The following is a 23,424-nucleotide window of genomic DNA, read 5'->3' as shown; positions in this document are numbered from 1 at the left end:
TCGCCCTCACACCCACTGCACATAGGCGTACAGCTTGCTATATAAACCACCGGTATTTGATACTCTTCTTGGTGATAGTGGTGTGCTTGAATTCACTGGTTCCCATCAGCCTTTGAGTATGCAGATCAGCTGGATTGCTATTGGTGCACTCCATGCTCCTCTGCTGTGTAGCTGAATTAGTCCTATAAAACATTTGTATCCAAGTTCACAGCAGAGCTGATCTTCGGTGAGTGCTGTAATTCAAAATATAGTCACAGGATTTGCAGTTTAAATGTTAGCTCAGACTTCAATTTCTCTGTATAAAATGAATATATTTCTTTTGCTGCTTGTTTGAATCTAAATTGCTTTGCTGTTTTACAGTTGCAGACTCGTGTTGTATTAAAGTTTATGTTAGGGGATTTTCACAGTAACTTAAAGTTAACTTATTAGTCACAATGTGCTTACATTAACACTGCAAAGAAGTTACTGTGAGAATCCCCTAGTGATCACACTCTGGCACCTGTTTGGGTACACTGAGGGAGAAGTTAGCACAGCCAAAGCACATCTTTCAGACTGTGGTTGGAAACTGTTGCACCTGATGAGCCGGGAACTCGAACCAAGGTCCCTGGCACTGTGAGACAATAGTACTAACCACCATGCCACCTGCAACTTCATTGCAGTGTTAATGTAAACCTACCTGTGCATTAATAAAAAAACTTCAAAATTTTTCAGATTGTTTTTAAGTTTGGTGGAAGTGTTAAGAAAACTTTTGTGTGTTTACAGGGGCCACTGAAATGTCAGTCGGTGTACGTTTTGATACAGCAGGTTCTGGAAATACAGAGCGTACCCAGACCTATTCAATATTCCCAGATTTTTTGTTTTTTTTACTTCAGACATCCAGCACCTGTGGTGTGAATTTTTTTTGCTTCCTGTTCTGGCTGTTACTGTGTACAAAGGTCCTTCCAGTTCATGATTCTGAAGTGTGAATCCCAAGAGGATATCATCCCATAACTTAATACTGTGTAGGGAGAGAAGGATCTAGACTTTGGAAATATGTTTGATAGGGCATGTCATATAACAGGCTTGTAAACAAAATCAAAGTCCATGGAATCGAAGGAATCGTTGGGTGAATATAGAGTAGACTGAATGGCAACAGAGTGAACTGTTTGGGCTGAAGGAAGGAATACAATGAAAAGTATTGTTTCTTGCACGCTATACAGACAAAACATTCAAAGAGGAGGAAACAAGAGAGCGCCAAATGTAGTGTTACAGTCATAGCCAGGATGTAAAGATCAACTTAATGCAAGGTAAACCCATTCAAAAATCTGACAGCAGCAGGAAAGAAGCTGTTTTTGAGTCAGTTGGTATGTGACCTCAGACTTTTGTGTCTTTTTCCCGAAGGAAGAAGGTGGAAGAGAAAATGTCTGGGGTGCATGGCGTTGTTAATTATGCTAGCTGCTTTGCTGAGACAGTGGGAAGTTTGCATGATAGATTGAGCTACATTCATGACCTTATGGAGTTCCTAGTGGTCTTGGGTAGAGCAGGAGCTATACCAAGCTGTGATATAATCAGAAAGAATTCTTTCTACGGTGCATCTATAAAAGCTGTGAGAGTCACAGCTGACATGGCAAATTTCCTCAGTCTTTTGAGAAAGTGGAGGCACTGGTGGGCTTTCTTAATATAGTGTCAGCATGAGGGGGACCAGGATAGGTTGTTGGTGATCTGGACATCTAAAAACTTGAGCCAATATCATGAAAAAAGAACAGTCATAGAATCCTGCAGTGCAGGAAGAGGTCACTCAGCCCATCGAGTCTGCACCAACCACAATTCCACCCAGACCTTATCCACATAACCACATGCATTTACCCTAGCTAGTACCCCTGACACTAAGGGGCAATCTAGCATGGCCAATCCACCTAATGCGCACATCTTTGGACTGTGGGAGGGAAACTGGACCACCCAGAAGAAACCTGCACAGGTACAGGGAGAATGTGCAAGCTCCACACAGACAGTGACTCAAGCTGAGAATTGAACCCAGGTCCCTGGTGCTGTGAGACAGCAGTGCTAACCTCTGTGCCACCATGCTGCCCACACACACAACCTCCATCTCTTAAAGGTGCTTATACACAAAAAAAAATTCTCCTCTCTCTCATCCCCTTTTCTCTCTCAGACACACACACACTTACACACGGGCCACTCTTATTTCTCTATTACACACACACACTCCCTCTCAGACATAAGACACACAAAAATATGCATGCTCCACTCTGTCTCTCTCTCACACACAATAATACTTTCTGTTTCACACACATGCACACTGACTCCACGCTGTCTATCAACCACACATAAACAAGGACATGTTCTTCATTTTGTCTCTCAGAACACCCACCATAGTTCTAGTTCTGTCTTTCACACACTCAGATACTGACTCCAGTCTCTCTCACAAACACACACATATGCACTCTGTATTCTTTTTTTTAGAAACACAACACACGCACACACACAAACATGGTCCCTCTTCAGGCTTGGCTTGCAGCATGGACACTGCAAGACCAGGCTCACAGCATGGATGCCTAGGTCAGCTTTCTTTTGCTAATTGTGGGACCTGGCTGTGCATGAATTGGCCGCACTGTTTTCTACGTTACAACTTGCGACATGTCAAGAATGTACTTCAAATTAAAACAGTTGGGTATGAACTGAAATCATGAAATATGCCTCATAATTGTACATTTGTGAATACAGCTTAAAAGTTCCTCTTCTCAGAGATATGAAGTGCAGGAGGAACGTAAAGTGTAACAAAAGTCTGGAGCAAGTCGCAGGTTCCTGTAGACTTCAAAAAAAACACTTGTCAAGGTGATAGTATGGGAGGACACATGGCAGCTAGAATTTAATGCAGAGAAGTATGAGCAAGGAGAGGTCAAATAAAGCAAAGGGCACAATTCTAAAGGTATGCAGTAATAGAGAGAATGTGCATAAATCATTGTTGGTGGCAGGGCAGATTGATAAAGTGACTTTTAGGCATTTGGATTCCTAGCCTGTAGAAACAAGGCATAGAGTACAAACGCAAGGAAGCTGTAGTGAATCTTCTGTAAAATACCGCTTCAGCCTCAACTGGAGTATTCCGTTCAAATCTGGACACCAGATATAAGAACGGCAAGGTTTTGTAGATGGTGCAGAAGAGATATACAAGAATGGTTCCAAGGATGAGAGATTTCAGTTGCATAGACCAATTGGAGAAGATTCTTGGAGAAGAAATGGTTGACAAGGGATTTGATAGATGTGTTCAAAATCATGACGATGGACAAAGTGGGTGGAGAGAAATTGTTTCCGTTGGTGGAAGGGTTGCGAGCCAAGGGATCATAGATTTAACATGAATGACAAAAGAAGCAAAATAACATGGGGGAAGACTTCATTACACAGTGGTGGGAATCTGGAATGCATTGCGTGAGAGAGTGATGGGCTCAGTTGTGACTTTCAGAAGAGAATTGGACAATTATCTGAAGAGAAAACAATACAATGCTTTGGGGTAAGGGCTGGGTTTTTGGTCTAGCTGGGTTATTCCCACCCACCTGATGAAGGAACAGCCAGTTCCTAAAGCTAGTGGCATTTGCTACAAATAAACCTATTGGACTTTAACCTGGTGTTGTGAGACTTCTTACTGTGTTTATCCCAGTCCACTGCTGGCATCTCCACATCATTATTCCTGCTGGCACAGATGGGGTGAAAAGAATGGCGTCTTTCTGTACTATAAACATTCAGTGATATGAGTGGTGATGTGAATGGTAAATTTCCTAAATGGATAAGAGTAGCAGTCTTTCCATTAGGGCTGTTGTTTTTCCCACATTCCTCACTGGTTTGGAACAAGCCTGTCTTTCTGCCATCTGTTCAAAATGGCAATAAAGTCACCTGTCCGCTGAAAGTAAAAATGAAATGCACAAAATGTAAAAAGGCAGCAAATACATTTACAACAAGCCTTTAGTTTTAAAATCTGTAAATAAACATGCAACCAAAAAATAACAATAGATTAAATTGATAGAAAGAAGCAATATATAATGGCAATATGATTAATTACAATTGAGGAGTTAATTAATTTGTATTTATTTTACAACATTTGTGGCAGGAAAAGTGTTCTTTCCACACATTGCAATGTAGTAACCACTTCAGGAAGTTGTTTATGTTGAAACTAGGTTTAGCTCTTATAGTTGCAACAGTAAAGTTCATACTTATTGAAACTCAACATCCAGAGTTGTATGATTTGCTTGTTCTTCAAGGCTGTTGTTACCTGTAGGCCTATGTCCCACAACACCCAACTTATTGTGCTGAGGTGGAGGTGGGGGAGATGATCATGTAACTGATTTCATGTTGTTTCTTATTTTCTTCTTTCTAGAAAAGTATACCAACATGTCCAAGCCCAAGCTGCATTATTTTAATGGAAGAGGGAGAATGGAGTCTATACGCTGGCTTTTGGCAGCTGCCGGCATTGAGGTTGTGTATGAGAAGAACTGACTTTTTTGTGCACTGTATCAAAGTTAAATTGCTGAAGATAAAAATATATTCGATATATGTCAGGCTAAAAGTATGTTTGAAATTACTGGTTCATGATTGTTAAAACCAAAGATGTTATTAGTGAGCATGGCACTCGGTACAGACTTAACTACAATTTGCAATTCCACAGCGATAGTTTTAAAATACTTCTGTGTGTTAGCTGCCAGTGAAAAGGAATGTTACCATTGGACAAAGTTTTTGAACAGGATATACTGCAATAACATTCTAAGGCCAGCACTGACCCCCTACAACCCATGACTTGGGAGCCGAGAGTAAAGCTTTTAATTGAGCACAATTGACATTTAACGAGTTGCCGATCTCAATGCTGATGTATGATGCTGTGGATTAGAACTGTAGTGCATTTCCACTGGTTATGACACAACTATCAATCCTTCATTATGGCTGATAGCATTCACAAGGGGTTGGATATTTATCTGTTGATGGAGATGGGAATGGTGTGTGGACTGAGACATATGTGGGTCCTGTACTGAGTTATCTGATCTTCAGCAGTGCAGCACAAGCAGGCACTAGAATTGTTCTCCATGTTTCTGAGCTAGCAAAGATAAAAATCAACCACAATCCTAGCTATCTAATCACGCACAAGTCGACAAAAATATTTGTTTCATTTCAAATTAATTTTTTCCTTTTTCTATAAAAAACTGCCAATCATGTCACTCGGGATATATAGTGCATTTCTGAACTTTGTTCAGTTCCAAGTTGCAAATTAAGACTGCTCACAATCTTCTTTTGACTCAAGGGAGCTTTATAGCCTTGTGTAAGTGGACCTGTGTAGAATGATAAATAATAATGATTAATCATTAAAATAAATTAATGATTAAGAAGATTATGAACATCCTTAGTTCTGCAGTTTGAACTTAACTAGTTGGAGTGAATAAATATTTGATGTAAGCATTGTGCAATGATCAGTTAATAGCAGTTAGAATTGGTCACAAAGGTGAAGAAGTTAGCAGTTTGCAGCATGAAATCAGTGGCCATGGATCACAGCACACACCTGGAGGCGTAAGTTTGAAACCTGACCAGAATTGGAATTCCGACTTCAGCTGTGTTGAAGCAAAGACTAGCACATGCCAATCTATCCTTCCATGGCTCACAGTCTGTAACAACTTAATTACAGTTCCCAAAGTATTCTTGCACAACTCAATGTCACATTCTGCCCTCAGCTCACCCCTGCTGACAGGTTGTATTCAGCTACAAACAGTTGCAACAGAGCCTCCAGTTAATACTGGGTCAGGTTAATAATGTGGTATCATTGAAGGCACATGAGTTATATACACAGAATTGTATGATGGATGTGCTGCTTTGTCCTGCTTATCATAAAGGTTCTGCAGCGTATAATTTAAAATGTATTTTCAGAAAACCCAATGTATTGTACAGCTTATTAGCTGCTTTCAAACAAGATTTCCTTTCTTTACAGCCTGAGGGTAGAGTGAATGTACAATAATGGATAGGCACAGCTGCTGCTCTAGGGAAGAGGGAGAGGATGAACGCCAAACCAGTGTGCCATTCTAATAAATCTCTTCCCTATCCACTCTACTTTGTAAAACCTGGTGCCCAGAACAAAACAACAGTTTCCAGTAAGGCTAATAAATGTTTTGCCAAATGGTTTGCAATCTTCCAGGTCCCTTTCTGAGGCGCAAACTGGATTTCACCCAAAAAGTCTGAGGTTGAGGTTGACTTTATTTCAGTCTCACTAATGGGTTTGGCACAGGATCATCCCCACCTCCCTTCCAGCAGGAAGCACTACTGGCCCCTTAAAGTGTGCTCCAGGTGCCATGGATTGCAAGGGCAAGTGAGGAGATGAGTATTACTCAGACTAGCCTCCAGGGTGCAAAAGTGTGAGCCAGCTACTGTCATAGTGCTGGGCGGGGTGAAGGGCCTTCAGGAGTGCAGGGGCTTGCTGGGGCTCAGGCTGGGCTGGAGTTCCCAGGTCAAGGCTTGCTGCTGGGTTGGGGTCATGTGGTAAGTATTCTCTTTGCCTGCTGAAAGACCTTTGAGGGATTTCATGAAGTCATTTTCAAATCCCACTAGTGTTGCACTGGTCACTATGCTCCCTGTCATCTGGACAGGCTGTGTGATTTATTGTTGGCATTCCATCCCGGGCCCCACTAAAAGTTACAAGCACCAGGCTTGGCAGCTGTTGCCTCAATCAAGGGAGCTTGTCAGATATTACAGTTCATCGCACTGTATCAACTCTGAAGTGCTTCCTAGAATGAGCATTGTCATGTCTAATCATGTGAAAGTTAGAAGTTTTTTTTTCAAATGATACTGCAAGGGTCCATCAGTGTGCTCACAGCCACTCTTATTCTTTACGTGAGTACCAGAGACTTGAGCCCAGTCTGCCACATGCTGCTGCCAGTGGCCTGAGATATCAGGGGTCCGTATCTGGGCCAGAGGGGCTCCCACGACTGATACCTGTCAGTCCCAGGAGCTGGCTGTATGCCACTCAGGGAGAAGGCAAGACAGGCGTCCTGAGGGCAGGGCACGGTGTTAACACCTGATTTCCCCATTGGTGTATAAGTTACAGTTCATGCACTGACTGCCCAGGTGCCTTGAGTATGATAGCATGACAGCAGTAAGATCATGAAATGTGAAATCCTGATGGCCCACAATGCATATTGGTGTGGCCTTACTCTGCCCCTGAAAGCACTGGTGCCACCTCACAATCCAGTGAGTTATACCCATCCAGGCAATTGGCCATCCTAACCTTCACCACTCTCCGCTGCCTTGGTTTCCAAATCAGGATGAGTGTCAGAATCCAAAAGAGAAAATGCTGGAAAATCTCAGCAAGCCTGACAGCATCTGTAAGGAGAGAAAAGAGCTGACGTTTCGGATCCAGATGACCCTTTATCAAAGCTCCTGTCAGTGAGAAGAGCAGTGTTTCTTCAGGGTAGGCAGTCCTGGAAGAGAAGTGGCAGTGAGTTAGACACTGGATAAAAGCAAATTACTGCGGATGCTGGAATATGAAACCAAAAGAGAAAATGCTGGAAAATCTCAGCAAGTCTGACAGCATCTGTAAGGAGAGAAAAGAGCTGACATTTTGAGTCCAGATGACCTTTTGTCAAAGCTTAACCAAAAGAGAAAATGCTGGAAAATCTCAGCAAGTCTGGCAGAATCCTTCGTTGTCAAGTGTTTAAGGTCGGGAGCTGGCTTACTGGAAAGGCAACATTGCGTCTCACACCAGCAACCACCCAATTGCATTGGGGTGCAGGTCGCATCATTATTCGTTAGATGCAGAGAGAGTGCAGCCATTTGGGAGGCCACTGGTGACAATGAAGAGACATAAGCAAGGGACATGGGCAGTGCCCGGGACTGTGGAGGCAATGATGTGTTAATAATCAGCAGGTAATTGAGGTGATGCACACCACCATAGATGATGTGAGTTGTCAGCTTCCAGAATCATGAGGACATGGGGTGATGGGAAGGATTGAAGTGCCTGGGATAGATAACATTACTGACAGTCTCTCTCTTTCGTTTTCCCATCCCTCCCACAGAAGGTTTTCCTACCACCAAAGAACATAAGAAAAAGGAGCAGGAGTAGGCCATCTAGCCCTTCAAGCCTGCCCCGCCATTCAATAAGATCATGGCTGATCTGTCGTGGCTCAGTTCCACTTTCCCGCCTTCTCCCCATAACCCTTAATCCCCTCGCTTATCAAAAACCCATCAACCCGCGTCTTAAATATAATTAGCAAGGCAGCCTCCACCACTTCAACGGGCAGAGAATTCCAGAGATTCACCACCCTTTGAGTGAAGAAGTTCCTCCTCAACTCCGTTCTAAACCGCCCCCCCTTTATCTTGAGGCTGTGCCCTCTAGTCCTACTGTCCTTTCTGAGCGGGAAGAGCCTCTCCACCTCTATCCTATCCATCCCATTCATCATCTTGTACGTCTCAATGAGATCTCCCCTCATTCTTCTAAACTCTAACGAGTACAAGCCTAGTTTATTCAGCCTCTCCTCATAGCTGAAAAAGAATGGCAGACTGCCACGTCCAGTGCCTGACTTGGATGTGTCTGAAGTCTTGGAGCTTGACTTCCCTGCGTCATCCTACAAGTGGTCTTGGAGGTTTAGCCTAGCTTATATTTGCCAGATTTATCCCTTTCCCCTTCTTTTAAAGATTGCCTTTCCATTTCATTCAAGACATTTACCAGTGTTTTTTTTGAGTGACAATGGCTTGCTTTCAATATTTTCTATGTTTAACTTCATGTCAAGATTGTTTGACTCAGACATTTGAAATGCTGGATGTATGCATGGGGCTGACTGAGGAAAGCAGGCAGAAGCCACTGGCTTAAAAAGATATATCATGCTGCATCGAATTTTACAGGCCCAAAACAGACCCTTAAGAGGCTAGTTTGGCAAGTGTGGTACTCCTGCCCAATTTCCACTCCAGTCTGCACAATTTAAAGCTAAAAATATCTTCTGTTGTTTAAGCGACAGTATTCCTTTAACAACTGCTGGTTAGGTAGATTAGTGTAGGCATGCACGTGGGGAACATTGGTCTTACATGTACTGGCATAGTTATATGTCATAGGGCCCCAGCTTTTATATTACAAGTAGCTCTGCTGCCTGAACTCAGCATGTGCTCCCATTGCATACTTTGTGAACCTGCCCTAGCTGGCCATGCCCAGTATGGCAGCTTGGACAGGGTGGCACTTTACCCAAGACCATTTCAGGCCATAACTTCCATTTATGCCAGGCGAAGGAACTTAACATTAAACCCCCATGAGTGCTTAGTTCTGTAGATACAGAGGGGAAAAAACTAACTAAAAGAAACCCTGAAAATGGACTTTCAGATTCTGGAGAGTTTTTATTTTCATTGCTTGTTATGTTTAATTTAACTTTGGTGCAGATTTCTTGGAGTGACTTCCTGGTGCTTTTCCATTAATTAAGGACAGGTACTGCTGATGGGCAATCCATGTGGAGCTTCAGATGAAATAATTCAGAAATAGAACAGTCAATGATCCTGCAGCATGCTAATCTTTTGATCCACGAATTTTAGGATCACATAGATCTTGTGTGCTTGTTGAATTTTGCCAACAGCATAAATAATAGTAAGGTAAATAACATGTTCATTTCCTACTTCCCTTTACTCTCTCCTTGTCCAGAGCAGCACTGAACATCAGGGAGAGAGCTTCCAGTGTTATACTGGTCAGGTAGAAGGGAGGATGTGGGTGTTCGTGTTAGCTATTTGTGAATGAATTCTCAAGTGACAGGAATCTTTTGAGAAAGGAGTGGAAAAGAAACATGGGGGCAGTTCAGTAATGTGTAGCTGAGATCTGGGGGTAGCTCTGACTTTAGCAATTGAGTTAAATAGTGATACCTGATTGAATTGACTGCCTAGCTGATCTTCCATTCCAAAGGAAATTGGCCATGGTGTATATTAGATAACCATTTCATTGTGGGGCTAGTAATTGAAGAATCTCTTAATTAGGCTGTATGTTATATGGGCTTTCTGAATAACAGCAAACCTTTTGACAGTGCAAGCTGTCAGCTTTGGGTCCTTGGAGATAAAATTCATAGCGCTCACTATACATTCATACAGCTTTGGAAAGAAAACATGAATGACATTGCAAACAAAATTGATGATCTGTATGTTTGTGTAAGGGGAATTTCCTTGGGCTGTTCCACTGGGGAGTCTTGTATTCAGCCAAACCCAGCTAACACAAAGACTTTGTGAAAGATAGTATGCAATTTAAGATGTTCTTTATTTGACCCACACATATTGGGAGAGAGATAGTCAGAGGATTCTAACCTCTCTCTGATGTTACATTACATGAGCACAACAGATATACATTTCTAAAGATTTGATCTTCTTGCCCCACCTATCATCCAAACATTTGCACACTTTATTTACTTAGGCCAACGGCACTTTACCTTCTAACAGAATTAGGAATTCATTGGTCAATTGAACCCATAGACTCTTTTTCCCACGTAACTTCACCGACGCAAATCCAGTAGATCCTAGGGTCACTCTTAACACCTGCAGTCTTGAGAACATTAAGGGTGTCATCTTCCCTGACTGTTTTCCTGCCCCCCCTGCATTGCAGCTATTCAGTACAGTTAGAAGTTGAATCCTTCTATTCATTTCAAAAAGCCTTGGTAATATAGCTGCCTGGCCTGTCCCTGATAATTGGGCATATGCTCTATACTTCTTTATTCCAAAAGAATGTGGTCTGTCTAATTAAATCTATTTCCCATTATGCAAAGAGATAAACTGCTTGTTGGCCAAAGCTCACAAGAAAATACAAAAATATAGTTTAAATCTACAATAATTGTTCAAAAATGATTATATATGTGTTTATACAGACAATACCTTCATGTAGCATTTAAGGCACATTGTGATACCTTTAATATATACAAGGCACACTGTGGTCCCTATTTTAAACTAATCTACTTTGTCTTGATGTCTCAAAGCAGGAGTTTCTGTAACCCCCACTACAATTTGAGATGTTTTACCAAGTATTTTGTGCTAATTATTTATTTCAGTTTGAGGAAGAATATCTAGAGACCAGGGAACAGTATGAAAAACTACTGAAAGGTATGAAACCTCTATTAAAAGTTAATGGGCTAGAAATTGACATGCCAGATAAAAATTGCTCATGCCTTATGCTTGTTTGGGCATAAAATGGGCACAAAGCCTACCAATTTATTAATGGGATGGCTTGCGTCCAATATGTGCAGACCTTATTTGGTCCAGTTTCTAAATTTGTGGAGCCCTTTACTTCTAGACATGCCTGATAACCCAGAAAGTTCAGTCTCTACAAAGATGAAACAATTCCTCATGATCCTTGGCCTTCTGTCTTTAGGCCCAGAGGAAAATTACCTCAATATCAGGAGAGTTTCTCTTACGCATTTCACATTGAGTACTTGAAATGATATATTTTGCTTGTAATTTTTTTTCCTGAGGTATCTTTTCAATTAAAATTTATTTGTTGTCACTTTGAACATTTATAACTTTTATGGAAACAAAAAATAAAAGTTAGTCCCAAGAATACCCATAATTTTTTTCTTCTCGACAGATGGAGTTCTTCTATTTGAACAGGTTCCTATGGTTGAAATTGATGGAATGAAGTTGGTCCAGACCAATGCTATTTTAAACTACATAGCATCAAAATACAATCTTCATGGAAAGGATATCCGTGAAAGAGCACTGTATGTCAAACTAATACAATTCTTCCTTTTACATTTGAAAAGTTCACATTGTTATAAGTGAAAACAGAAATATATCATTAATCTTACCATGAGAATTTGAGCATCTAGTCTACACCAATAACACATGCAGTCCAGAGGGGGGTGCTGCATTGTTGGAGATGCAACCAAAAGCAGTGGTTCAGTTGGGCATTAAAGTTGAATGGAAAAGTTGGAAATAGTCTGTCTATCTTTGAGGCAACTGTAGCAGAGTAATGGTGGACTTGGAGATCTAACATGATATTTATGTAAAAGATCAGCACAAAATACAAGAACAAATGAGAGAAGCTGTTTTGTTCAGTGCAGCCTTGTATAGAAACTGTGATCCCATCCCATCATAACTAATTGTCTCATTAATGACCATCAAGTTTTGCCTCCAACATCCTATCCAAAAGATTATTGATTAATGTTTGTATAAAGTGCATTTTGACAGTAGTTTTAAGATTTACATACCAGTTGATAATCCTGACCGCTTGTTCTGTAGGTGTGCCTTAACTTGAAATTGTTGTCCAAGTCAATCTTTTCTACCCCATTTATCTTTTGAAATTGTCATGCAGTTACCTCTTTCCAAGGCTGTAGAGTTTGAACCTTTGCAACCCATCTTCTGATATTTGGCATCTGGTTCTTGACCCTCATGGCTGCTTCCAGAACTTGTGGGTTTTTTGTGCCTTGGTGAACAAAATTAGAGAGAGTACCAATTCATCAAATCTATCCTAATAGTTTATGTTTAATTACAAAGTAAAATAATGAATTATTGTTGCAATACAAAAACTTACATCTGATTTCTGTGTATGATTCTTTAACGTTCTCTGCTTTTCTATCTTTAAGTTCCTTCTTTAAGCAATTTGGAGGTGGCATTCACCTTTGAAAAGTGCTGCCAATTGCTTCCTTGGCAACCTTTCACAATAAGTAAATTTACACTTCTCTTTGAGAGCAGCATGAAAAAAACTGGTCATAAGAACGCTGCAACTTTATTCTTCTTTCTGATTTGCTTTGGCAAGTTTATTTTGTTTCAGAGGAGAAGAATGTTCTTTTGTCTCTGCAGAACAAATCCCAATACTGCCAAAAGCAAATTAACTGATTATTCATTTCACTGCCATTTCACAACATAACAACAGTGCTTGTTTATATGTCCAATTCAATCCAATCAAAGTCCGATTCAGAGTCTCAGCAAAGTGAGACATTCCCGATCCAAGCCGACAAGACAGGGCTCTCACTTCCTGTCTTGGGCTTGATCTACATGATCCAAGCTGATTGGAGCAGACATTGCACCCCCTCTAAGGCTCAATCTCATTTGCATCTTAGCCAAAAGGCCGAGATGCCGCTTTTAAAAAATGCTTTTTTTTAAAAACTTTATTCCAATCCAATCAAGTCAAATTAAAACCAATTCAGAGCTTATTGTATTTAAAAGTCATCCACTGGATGCAAACTGTTTTGGGACACTTGGGAGAGATAGAAGAGGAAACTTGTGAGTACCATAATACAGACAGTATTGTTTGCCCAGTACTCCATTCTATCTCAGGGTCAGTGGAACTGAATATCAGATGGCAAGAGACAACACCCGGTGTGATACTACCTACTTTGTGATAGCGCCAGAGAGGAATTTCTATCCCATGATCTCTTCAATTCCAGACTTCAAGTCATGTGATACTCACGGTGTCTTCTGGTTTTCAACAAGTCATACAGGTCTTCCCTGTTGGATAATGGAAATTAGCCAATAGCAAGCCTTCCTAGCACTGTTTCTCTCTTGATGTTTCTCATGAGCTTTGTAAAATATATTTTTACACAATAATACAAAAATGCACTATGTTAGCAGGTCATCTTCTTCTTAATCAAAGTAGTAGAAACCCTTTCATTGTCTATAAAATCATCCTTCCTTCCTATCTCATTTGTAACTTGCTTGCAGTATTTTGCTGTCTGACTATTTAGTGTTTATGTTTATCTTCTTATCCCCCACTTCACAAGTAAGGGCAAGTCTGATGAATTCAGTCTGTGCCCTTTTGTTACTTACTTTCAGCCATTGGAAAGGGTTTATTTTATTTAAAGCTTCTAAACACTTCACAATTTTAAATGGCTCTCTGAAGTCATATTGGTCTATTTTATGTTCTAAGGAGAAGAAGCAGTTTCTCCAGTTCATCCAAATAACTCATGTTTCTTTATTTTATCTTTTAATGGGATGTGTACATAGATGGCATTTTTATTACCCATCCCTAATTGCCCTTGAGAAGGTGATAGTGAGCCACCTTCTTGAACTGCTGTAGCCCATTTGGTGCAGGTATGCCCACTCTACTGTTTGGGACGAAGTTCCAGGATTTTGGTCCAGTTACAATGAAGGAACAGCAATATACTTCCAAGTTAGGGTTGTGTTTGGCTTGGAGGAGAATATGCAAATGGTAGTTTTAAGCATTTGCTGCCCTAATAGAATACCTATAGTGCAAATAGAGGCCATTCGGCCCATCACACCTGCACCACCAACAATCCCACCCTGGCCTAATTCCTGAAACTCCATGTATTTACCCTGCTAATCCCACTGTCATTGGGGCAACTTAGCACGGCCAATCAACCTAACCCGGGGATGGTAATGGGCCGGATTAGATTTGTCCTGTTTTTTGTGGTCAGGACAAGCTTGGACAATTTGCCACATTGTCAAGTAGATTCCAGTGCTGTAGCTGTGCTGACACAGCTTGGCTCGAGGCACACTAGGAGCGCACAAATCTTCAGTATGACAACTGAGATGTCAAAGCCTGTACCATTTCCAGTATCCAGTGCCTTCACCTGCTTCTTAATATCACATAGACTGAATCAAGTTGGCTAAAGACGAGCATTTGTGATGCTGGGGACCGCAGAATGAAGTCAGGATGGATCATCCGCATGATACTTCTGGCTGACGATTGTTGCAAATGTTTCAGACCTGTCTTTTGCACTCTGACTGCAGCCCCTTTGGTTAGTTCTTTAGTTGTCCTCCACCTTTCACAACTGGATGCACTTTGATCTGATCGGCATGCTGCATTCACTTTTTAGCACGCATGCGCTCCTGTGTTGTGACCTGGCACTTCATTTTTAGATATGCCTGACACTGCTTCTGGCATGCACTTCTGTACTCATCATAAAAAGCCCCAAGTTGTTCAATCTTTCTGAATATTTGTAATTTTTTGTCTCTGGTACGATCCTCAAATCCTCAGATCCTTTTTTGTACATTTTGTCCAGTGCTTCTGTGTCTCTTTTATAGTATGGAAATTGGCATTCTGCACAGTTCTCCACTGCAGCCGAAGAGAATACTATGCAAATTTTGAATTCTGAACCCTAGAAATAAATCCCATGATGTTGTTAGCATTGATAATTCCTTTGTTTTTAACGACTTTTTCACCTGTATCCCCAGATTCCTTTGCTCTGAACCCCATTCATTTACCTATCTTTTAAGATGCAGGCAATATTTCAATTTTTTTTCCACCAAATAGATTGGTGAAAGATGATAATTAATTGGCGTCTGACTCCTACAGCCACCATGATCGACAAGAAATCTCAAGGATATTGACTGTAAATACATTCATAATTGAGGCTATATTATACTTAGAAATAGTTTTGTTTACCTTAGCAATATGTGTGTTTCCGAAGATCATCCAGAACTGTAGATAGATGCATTCAAACAGGCATGGGGGTCCTGGACAATATTCAAACAAACCAACACAGCAGCATGTGTCCTGTAATAACCTTCCCTTGCTAACGGCAAACAAAAAACAGCAACTTTAAAAAACCTTTAATAACTGTTTCTAAATGGAAATTATTTAGATTTATGTGCTTTTCTCTTTTCCATCCCAGAATTGACATGTATGCAGAGGGGGTCAGAGATCTGATGATTCTTGTGATGCGCCGACCATTCCTTCCTGCTGCAGAAAGGGAGAGTAATCTTGTCATGATAAACAACAAGGCCAAAAATAGATACTTTCCAGCGTTTGAGAAGGTAATGAATGCAGTGTGAGAGCAGGAGAATGATGTTGAAAAAGCTAACTTCAACCTCACTTTGACAGTCCTGTATAAGAGACAAAAGACTTGTGGGTTGGGGATCAGGTCTGCTCAGTGAGCTGGAACTGTGAATTCTCCCACCTCGCCTGCAGCTGGGATTCTCCGGTTCGACTGCAATGATTTGAGTTTCAGCTGAGTACCAAAATCTCCGTTCTTGCTGGCAGTGGTGGCAGGGCAAACGGGATTGGAGAATCCTGGCAGAAGACATACGGCAGTAACTGTCCTTCTCGAATCGAGGGACAGCCCAACTGACCTAGTACCAGTACCACCAAATACAGATAAAATTATAAGGGCATTCGAGCAAGCGATGTAGGAGAAATGATCAATACTGGAAACATAACAGCTAGGGTATTAGACAAACTGGTAGGGGAAGTGAATAAGGATGAAATTTCCTGAGTGATAAGAAACACGAGGAGGTGCAGTGGAGATTAATGGATAAGAATTAAAAAATGCGGAGATTAACCAAGCCTGTAGCAAAGACACAGGGCGGGATTTTCCACACAATCCCCTGCAAAACAGTGACCAGCAGCGGGATCTTCTGATCCCACTGTTGTCGGTGGGGTTTTCCATTAAATGCACCCCTTGCTGCCAGGAAACCTGTGGTGGGGATGCACCATCAGCAAGACCAGAAGATCCTGCCAGCGTGAATGGCTGGAAAATTCTGGCCAAAGTGTTTTTTTTAAATGGGGGCCTTTAACTTTCACATAGATTGGGATGAGCACACTAGCTCAAATTGGAAAGGTAGAGAATTTCTTGAGAGCATTCATGCTAGTTTTCTGCAAAAATATGTCCCAGAACCAACACGGGAGCAGGCCGTATTTGAAGTAATAAACTGCTGATTTAGCTAAGTCTGACAATGCATGAACATTTACAGTGGTTTTTTGAAGAGGTGACTATAAATATTGGACAGGGAAATGTTTGAGAATGTTATTTATATGGACTTACAGAAGGTACTTGATAAAGTCCCTCAAAAGAGACTGCTAAATAAGGTTAAAGCTCATGGCAGATTCAAGGCAAATATTAACTTGGTTCGGAAATCGGTTGCATGTCAGAAGACGGAGTGGAAGCAATAGGTGGGTACTTCACTGACAAGAGTGGTGACCCACAAGGTTCTTTGGGGCCTCAATCAATTATTATCTACTTATATAATGGGATGAATTTACTGATGACACCAGTATAGATGGCAGTGTCAATGGAAAGCAAAAAAAATACAGCAAGAGATTAATTGATTTTGTAAGAGGGCAAAACTGTGACAAATAGATCATCTACATTTTGCCTAAAACGAAATGATTAGAAAACTTTCTAAATGTTGAAAAGCTAGAAACAGTGAAGGTCCAAAGAGACTATGAAGTCCGCATACTTAAATCATTAAAATGTCCTGGATGGGTACACAAAATAATTAAAAGGCTAATGCAATACTAGACTTTGAATCTTGAAGATTAGAAGGCAAGAGCACAGATGTTATTCTACAGCTGTACGAAGTCTTTGATGGACCACACTTGGAATACTGACACCTGGTGAAGGATATATTGGTCCTGAAGAGAGTGCAGTGCAAATCTTCCAAAGTAATCCCTGGACTCCAAGGATTACATTATGAGGAGCGATTGTGAAAATGAGATCTGTATTTTCTGAAATTTAGTATGATAAGAGGTGATTTGATTGAAGTTTCCAAGATGTTAAGGAGAACTGAAAAGGTAGTTAGCGAGAATCTATTTCTGGGAGTTAAGGATCAGGAAAAACAGGTCTTTCAGAAGTGAAGTTAGGAGACACTATTGTAGGGGTAAGATGGAGAAGCTTAGAACCTTCTGCAATTGGTGGATGCTAGATCAGTTGTTGATTTTAAACCTGAAATTGGTAAATTTCTGTTTTTCACATTAAAGCATATGAGAAAAAGAGAGTATATGGGGTTAAGACATAGATCAGCCATGATTTCATTGTTTGATGGAACAGGTTTGCAGGTTAAGTAGTCTATTATACCTATGTAACTGTAACTTAGTTGGCAGTCAGACAGCGTAAGAATCATTGAGGACTTAGATCCTGAGTAAATTGGGATATACTATGTACCATTTACAATTCTAAAAGTGTATTGGTTTCATGTCAAAAATAATGAATAGTCAGTGGGCCAGAACAGAAAATGTTGTAAATACAATGCAGGCTACTTAGCACGAGTGAGAAAAAATAGATTTGTGTTTCAGAGGGAATCTTTCAGAGGATAATAAACCACTTATTCTGGGAGAATTTGTTGCCAAATGTTAATTATTCTATGCAGTTAGAGCCCTATGAGAAATTTTAAAGCATTCTTGAAATTGGAAATGCAATTTCAAAAACACTAAATTGGGAGGTGCAGTCAATACAAAGTAAAAATGTAACAGAATACCGGAAGCTTACAGAATGGGTGTTTATGATCAAATGAATTGCAAAGTGGTTAAGTGTGAATTGATGCATTTTGGTAGGAGGAATAAGGATGATTAGACTGCTTAGGTAATAGTCTAATAGTGTATAGAAGCAAAAGCATCTAAGGGGTAAGGTTGAACAAAACAAAATGCAGTTTAATAAGACCATAAATAAAATTGATAAGCAAAGCAAAAATTGGACTATGAACCCACCCTCTGCCACTAAACATCAATTTGGGGAAAATTGCTAATGTTTGACTGTTTTCCCCATGTTCTTACCTTAATTCAACCCTGGCATCAGAGTCCCAAAGAACATAAGAACATAAGAAATAGGAGCAGGAGTAGGCCATCCAGCCCTTCGAGCCTGCCCCGCCATTCAATAAGATCATGGCTGATCTGTTGCTGCTCAGTTCCACTTTCCCGCCCTCTCCCCATAACGCTTAATCCCTTCTCCTATCAAAAACCCATCAACCCGCGTCTTAAAAATATTTAGCCAACAAAAACAATCCAGCCCAGCCTATGTATGCCCTCTTAGAGCCTATCACTATCCTCCTCACAGTTCAGTTCACCTGCTTTGAAATTGTGCCCTCTACCTGCAAATCTAAGTTAGTAACATCTATATCAGGAAATGCAGTTGTCCTAGAACTAACAGTTGATTAACATTGTGCAATTGTTGGTGAACGTCCCCCATTCTGACCTTATGGTGGAGGGAAGGTCAATGTTGAAGCAGCTGAAGATGGTTGGGCCTAGGACATTACCCTGAGGGATTCCTGCAGAGATGTCCTGGGCCTGAGATGACTCCACAGCCATATTCCTCTGTGCCAGTTATGACATCAACCAGTGTAGAATTTGCCCCCGATACCAATTGGTTCCAGTTTTGCTAGGGCTCCTTGATGCCACATTCAGTCAAATGCGGCCTTGATGTTAAGAGCTGTCTTCCTCACCTCTGGCATTCAGCTCTTTTGTTCACGTGTGAACTAAGGCTATAATGAGGTCAGGAGTGACCTGTACACATTGCAGTTTAGAAAAATGAGAGGCAACCTTATTGAGAGAAAAAGATTCTCTGGGGGCTTGACGTGTATATGCTGAGAGATTGTTTCCCCTTACAGAGTATCTAGGGTCAAAGGGTATAATCTGAGAGTAAGGGGTCACCCATTTAAGGCAGAGATGAGGAGGAATTTCTTCTCTCGGAGGGTGAATCTGTAGAATTCTTTACAGTACAGCCTGCATCGTTAACTATGTTCAAGGCTGAGGTAGACAGATTTTTAATCAGTCAGGGAATTGAGGGTTATGGGGACAAGACAGGAAAGTGGAGTTGATGATTATCATACCTGATCAATCATGATCTCACTGAATGGCAGAACAGAATCATGATCTCACTGAATGGTCTACTTCTGCGCCTATGTCTTATAGATTCCTAGTCCAGCAACATAACCATTATTCTACTGTACCCAGAGATCACAGCCAGGCAAGTAGAATTTAGTTCTTTGAGAAGGGATTTGCAAGACAGCAATGCAAGCCTACCTGTGGCGATGTGACAATTAAGTCAGACTTTCATCCTTCCTAGGTCTCTAAAGTACTTGGTGTTGGCAAAATTGTCTTCTACAACACCTGCAAAAGAGAATACATGTTTTACCGATTCTTCACGCACCCTGGGGAATGTGTACACAACATTCTGTTTTGGAAAAGATACATGTTTGCAAATGGAAAGTTTACCCCCTGTTTGGGAAAATGTCTTCGCTTTCTGTCACCATCATCCCAAATTTGGTTCTGCAGCCAGAAGCCACAAATTAATTTAACAGTGCCGGCTACCTGGCTATCTGATGTCTCAATTTCTAATAGGATGAAATAATGGACCTCTTGACATCTCTTTTATTTGCACCTCTAATGTAAAATGCTTTATCTTGTAGGTCCTAAGTAAACAAAGTGGATATTTGGTTGGTAACCAACTCAGTATTGCTGATCTTCAGTTGCTGGAGGTTATCTTGATGATTGAAGAGAATGCTCCCCTCATTCTGTCTGACTTCCCTGAGCTGCAGGTAGGATTTGTGTATTAAATCAGAAAATTTACATTGTGTGATGAAGCTGAAAGGACATGAAAGAAAAAAAATGAATGCACAAGAAGTGAAAAAGAACCAAGATAAAGAAAGGACTGTAAAACATTTTGTGATGTTGAGATGAAAATAATTAGTGTTATAAAATCATAGAATCCTACAGTGCAGAAGGAGGCTATTCAGCCTATCGAGTCTGCACCGACCACAATCCCATCCAGACCTGATCCCCAAAATCCCGTGCATTTATCCTAGCTAGTCCCTCTGACAGTAAGGGGCAATTTAGCATGGCCAAACCACCTAACCCACACATCTTTGTGGGAGGAAACTGGAGCACCCAGAGGAAACTCACACGGATACAGGGAGAACATGCAAACTCCACACAGACATTGACCCGCAAACTAGGAATCGAAACTGGGTCCCTGGTACTGAGGCAACAATGTTAACCATTGTGCCACCGCCAATGGTTGTTCCATAGAATTAATATTTACAAAATTATATCCCGATTTCCTGAGATTGTCTATGTTGTGAAATGGCATCTTTGTGATAGAACTGGATAACTGAGCTTATATCTCTTGAAATTCTTCAAACTGGTACTCTGGTAGCCCCATTGAACCTCCTATTAAGAGGGGTTTAAAGTCATGTCTTTACATTTGGCACTCCTTGGTGGAGATCGATCCAAACAGACCTAAAATAAGAATTAGGCTTGAAACAGGAGTTTAGCCTCTTCCCTCATTTAGATACAAAGGATTGGACTGAAACTAGTAGGAGAGCACAGGTTTGGGAGTGGGTGGAGCGTTAAAACAGAAAATTGACAACGGTGGGGAGCCGAGCTCCAACCCACCAACTTGCACGTTTCTTTGCAGTGGATGTGAATCGTTCAATTATTGTCATATTGGTACTGATTTTCAACTTGAACATTGGGTCCATGAGTTTTCCAATCCCCTGGAACTTGCAAGGGGAACTCAGAGTGGCGCTTCAATAGGGGAAATATGTGACTAAGTACCTAGTATTGGCAGCTCACCTGATTGTGGGAAAGGATTTGTTCACAGTACCTGTGCTGAGAGGTTGTTTTATAAGGTTACTGTGTATACACTTCAGAGGTCTCAACTTCACTTTGAAAGTTTGTTGGATGGTCTCATCTGCACTCTGGAGCTCTGATCTTTCGGGTTAGCAAGGATGCTGCTAACTCTGTCTTAGCTTGGATTTCAGTTGAGAATTAAAATAACCAACAGCAGCCCTGTTTCCCCACAAGAGAGAAAGAAGCCGCAGAGAGGTATGGAGGCTGTACCTGTTACACATGTTTCCTGGAGATGTCTGAAAACGTTCTATCAGCAGGCTTGAGGGTGTCGCGTGAGCTGAAGACAGATGTTTCCAGACTACTGGAAGGTGGTCTGATGCCAGCTGGACTTGGTGGCCATGCTTGACCAGTGGTTGTCATAGTCACCACTACTCTGAGATTCTTTGCCTCCAGTTCCTTCCAGAGCTCTGTCAGAAACATTTGCAGGACATTGGGCAGTCAGTCATCCACAAATGCATAACTAATGGATTATTTGCAGGATCATCAATATGAATTTTTTTTAATGCTGGAAAGATCTTAGTGATTAAGTTTAAAATATGAATGCTGGAGGAAAGACTATTAGAATTGTTTTATCATTAAATAAAATATCTTTAATATAACTGAGATAACATCGAGAAACAGTATTGTCTTTGCAATGATTCAATTACTCTTCAATTCATGTGATTTTAATTTTGTTTTTAACCTTGTTGATAAAGCAATGACGTTCCTATTCAAATATTTATTTGGGCTGTGCCAACAATGTGACTTGTTGAACAATGTGTGCTGGTGTTATGGAATGAGTGAATAGTTCTGTCTAATAAAGAGTGCTCCAACAATTCTTTCCAGAAATTCAAGGCAAAAATCAGCAGTATCCCAAGAATTCATAAGTTCCTGCAACCTGGTAGTCCCAGAAAGCCTCCACCGGATGATCACTACGTTCAGACTGCAAAAGAAGTTCTCAGGTTTTGAACAAGATCTCATGAAAGGAATTGCAAATCCCCAGTGTTATCAAAAGTAATTATACTCCAGACTTATAAAAGGTTTTATGTTGGAGGATCTGAGCTGTCAAATGCATTTCATAATAATGAATAATTAAGTAGAGATGGGGCTGTCATAATTTAAACTTTCTAAATGTCAGTCTATATTAACAGATGATAAATATTTGTGATTACCTGAATAAAATTTTATGCTTGCTTTGTAAATCACAGTACTTTAGAAATAAATTTCTTAGAAAACGTTAACAGTATAGAAAAATGATGGTGAAATGGGGAGGGGAGAAACTTATAAACTATGTTTGAATGCTTGATGTTTTGCAGTCTTTTCTGTTGTTTTGCAAGATTCAACATTATTTTCTGACACCAGGGCAAATTATTTTGGAAACTAGATGCTTTGTTAGTTCTTTACCTTCCTTTCTGTTAGGAAGATTACTGAAGATAGTGAAGTATCTCAAGCTGGAAAACAGTAGTTACTCCACACTTTAGAAAAGAAAAAATCCATTGCCTAAAATAAATGTACAAAACTCATCAATACAAGAACATATTCAGTCCTGAGTCATTCTTGCCTTTGCACTTATTCCAGGATCATATTTTCAGTTTTTGACTGCAAGTCAGGATGCAATCTTATACTGCTGCCATGTCAGGCAGAGACCTATGGTGGGATTTTCCAGCCCACCCAACAGCAGGACAGATGAGCCATGCAGAATGCCGTAGACTTCGGCAGAACCAGAAAATCCCACCGGTGAGCAATGGTGGGCTGCCTCTGCTGCCAGAAGCCGTGTTGCAAGGGGAGGGTGGTTGGAAATTCCCACCCATAATATGCAAACACAGAGGCCTGTATTAAAAACTGACTCCTTAATCCAACAGGACATTTTGGGGGTCCACATTTTTGTCAAGCTAAACGTTGTAAGGGTGAGGTGAGGCTGGTTCATAGATGGCTTTGCAGTTGTGACAGCAGTTTTGAAATTTATATATTGAGGGGCTTTGTCCAGGATATTGTTGGTGCTGAGGGTAAGTCCGAAACAAGTCAAGGGATGCAAATGGGAAGTAATTGAAAAGGTAATTGTGGAGTTGGCAGGCAATGGCACATTCAGGACAGAATCTTACGCCCTTTAAAAATAATTGCAGGATGGGATAATTTTGGGTCTAAACCCTATATTTTCCATTCCTGGGCCC

General features: G+C 40.8%; 1 protein-coding gene across 2 annotated transcripts; it reads left to right on the top strand.

Annotated features, from left to right (window-relative positions):
- Window positions 1-114: 114 nt before the first annotated feature.
- Window positions 115-22,557, top strand: LOC145344833 (glutathione S-transferase alpha-4-like). 2 transcript variants are annotated; one of them, XM_080192041.1, is made up of 7 exons: window positions 115-226; window positions 4,367-4,464; window positions 11,025-11,076; window positions 11,558-11,690; window positions 15,546-15,687; window positions 20,053-20,181; window positions 22,100-22,557. In XM_080192041.1, the coding sequence occupies exons 2-7, from the start codon at window positions 4,381-4,383 to the stop codon at window positions 22,220-22,222; spliced, it is 663 nt and encodes a 220-aa protein (XP_080048167.1). In that variant the 5' UTR covers window positions 115-226; window positions 4,367-4,380; the 3' UTR covers window positions 22,223-22,557. The 2 variants fall into 2 exon arrangements, with proteins under 2 accessions (XP_080048167.1, XP_080048166.1); XM_080192040.1 differs by lacking the exon at window positions 115-226 and adding an exon at window positions 1,160-1,286.
- Window positions 22,558-23,424: the final 867 nt, after the last annotated feature.

Source organism: Carcharhinus amblyrhynchos, chromosome 7, assembly GCF_965287045.1.
Source record: "Carcharhinus amblyrhynchos chromosome 7, sCarAmb.v2.hapA, whole genome shotgun sequence".
Classification (NCBI taxonomy): Eukaryota; Metazoa; Chordata; class Chondrichthyes; order Carcharhiniformes; family Carcharhinidae; genus Carcharhinus; species Carcharhinus amblyrhynchos.
This window is presented reverse-complemented; position numbering and strand designations above follow the sequence as displayed.

Excerpts from the sequence above, each read along its gene's own strand:
- LOC145344833 (XM_080192040.1), top strand. Across the intron at positions 4,465-11,024 it reads TGGCAGCTGCCGGCATTGAG|TTTGAGGAAGAATATCTAGA; the intron begins GTTGTGTATGAG and ends TATTTATTTCAG. Across the intron at positions 15,688-20,052 it reads ACTTTCCAGCGTTTGAGAAG|GTCCTAAGTAAACAAAGTGG; the intron begins GTAATGAATGCA and ends TTTATCTTGTAG.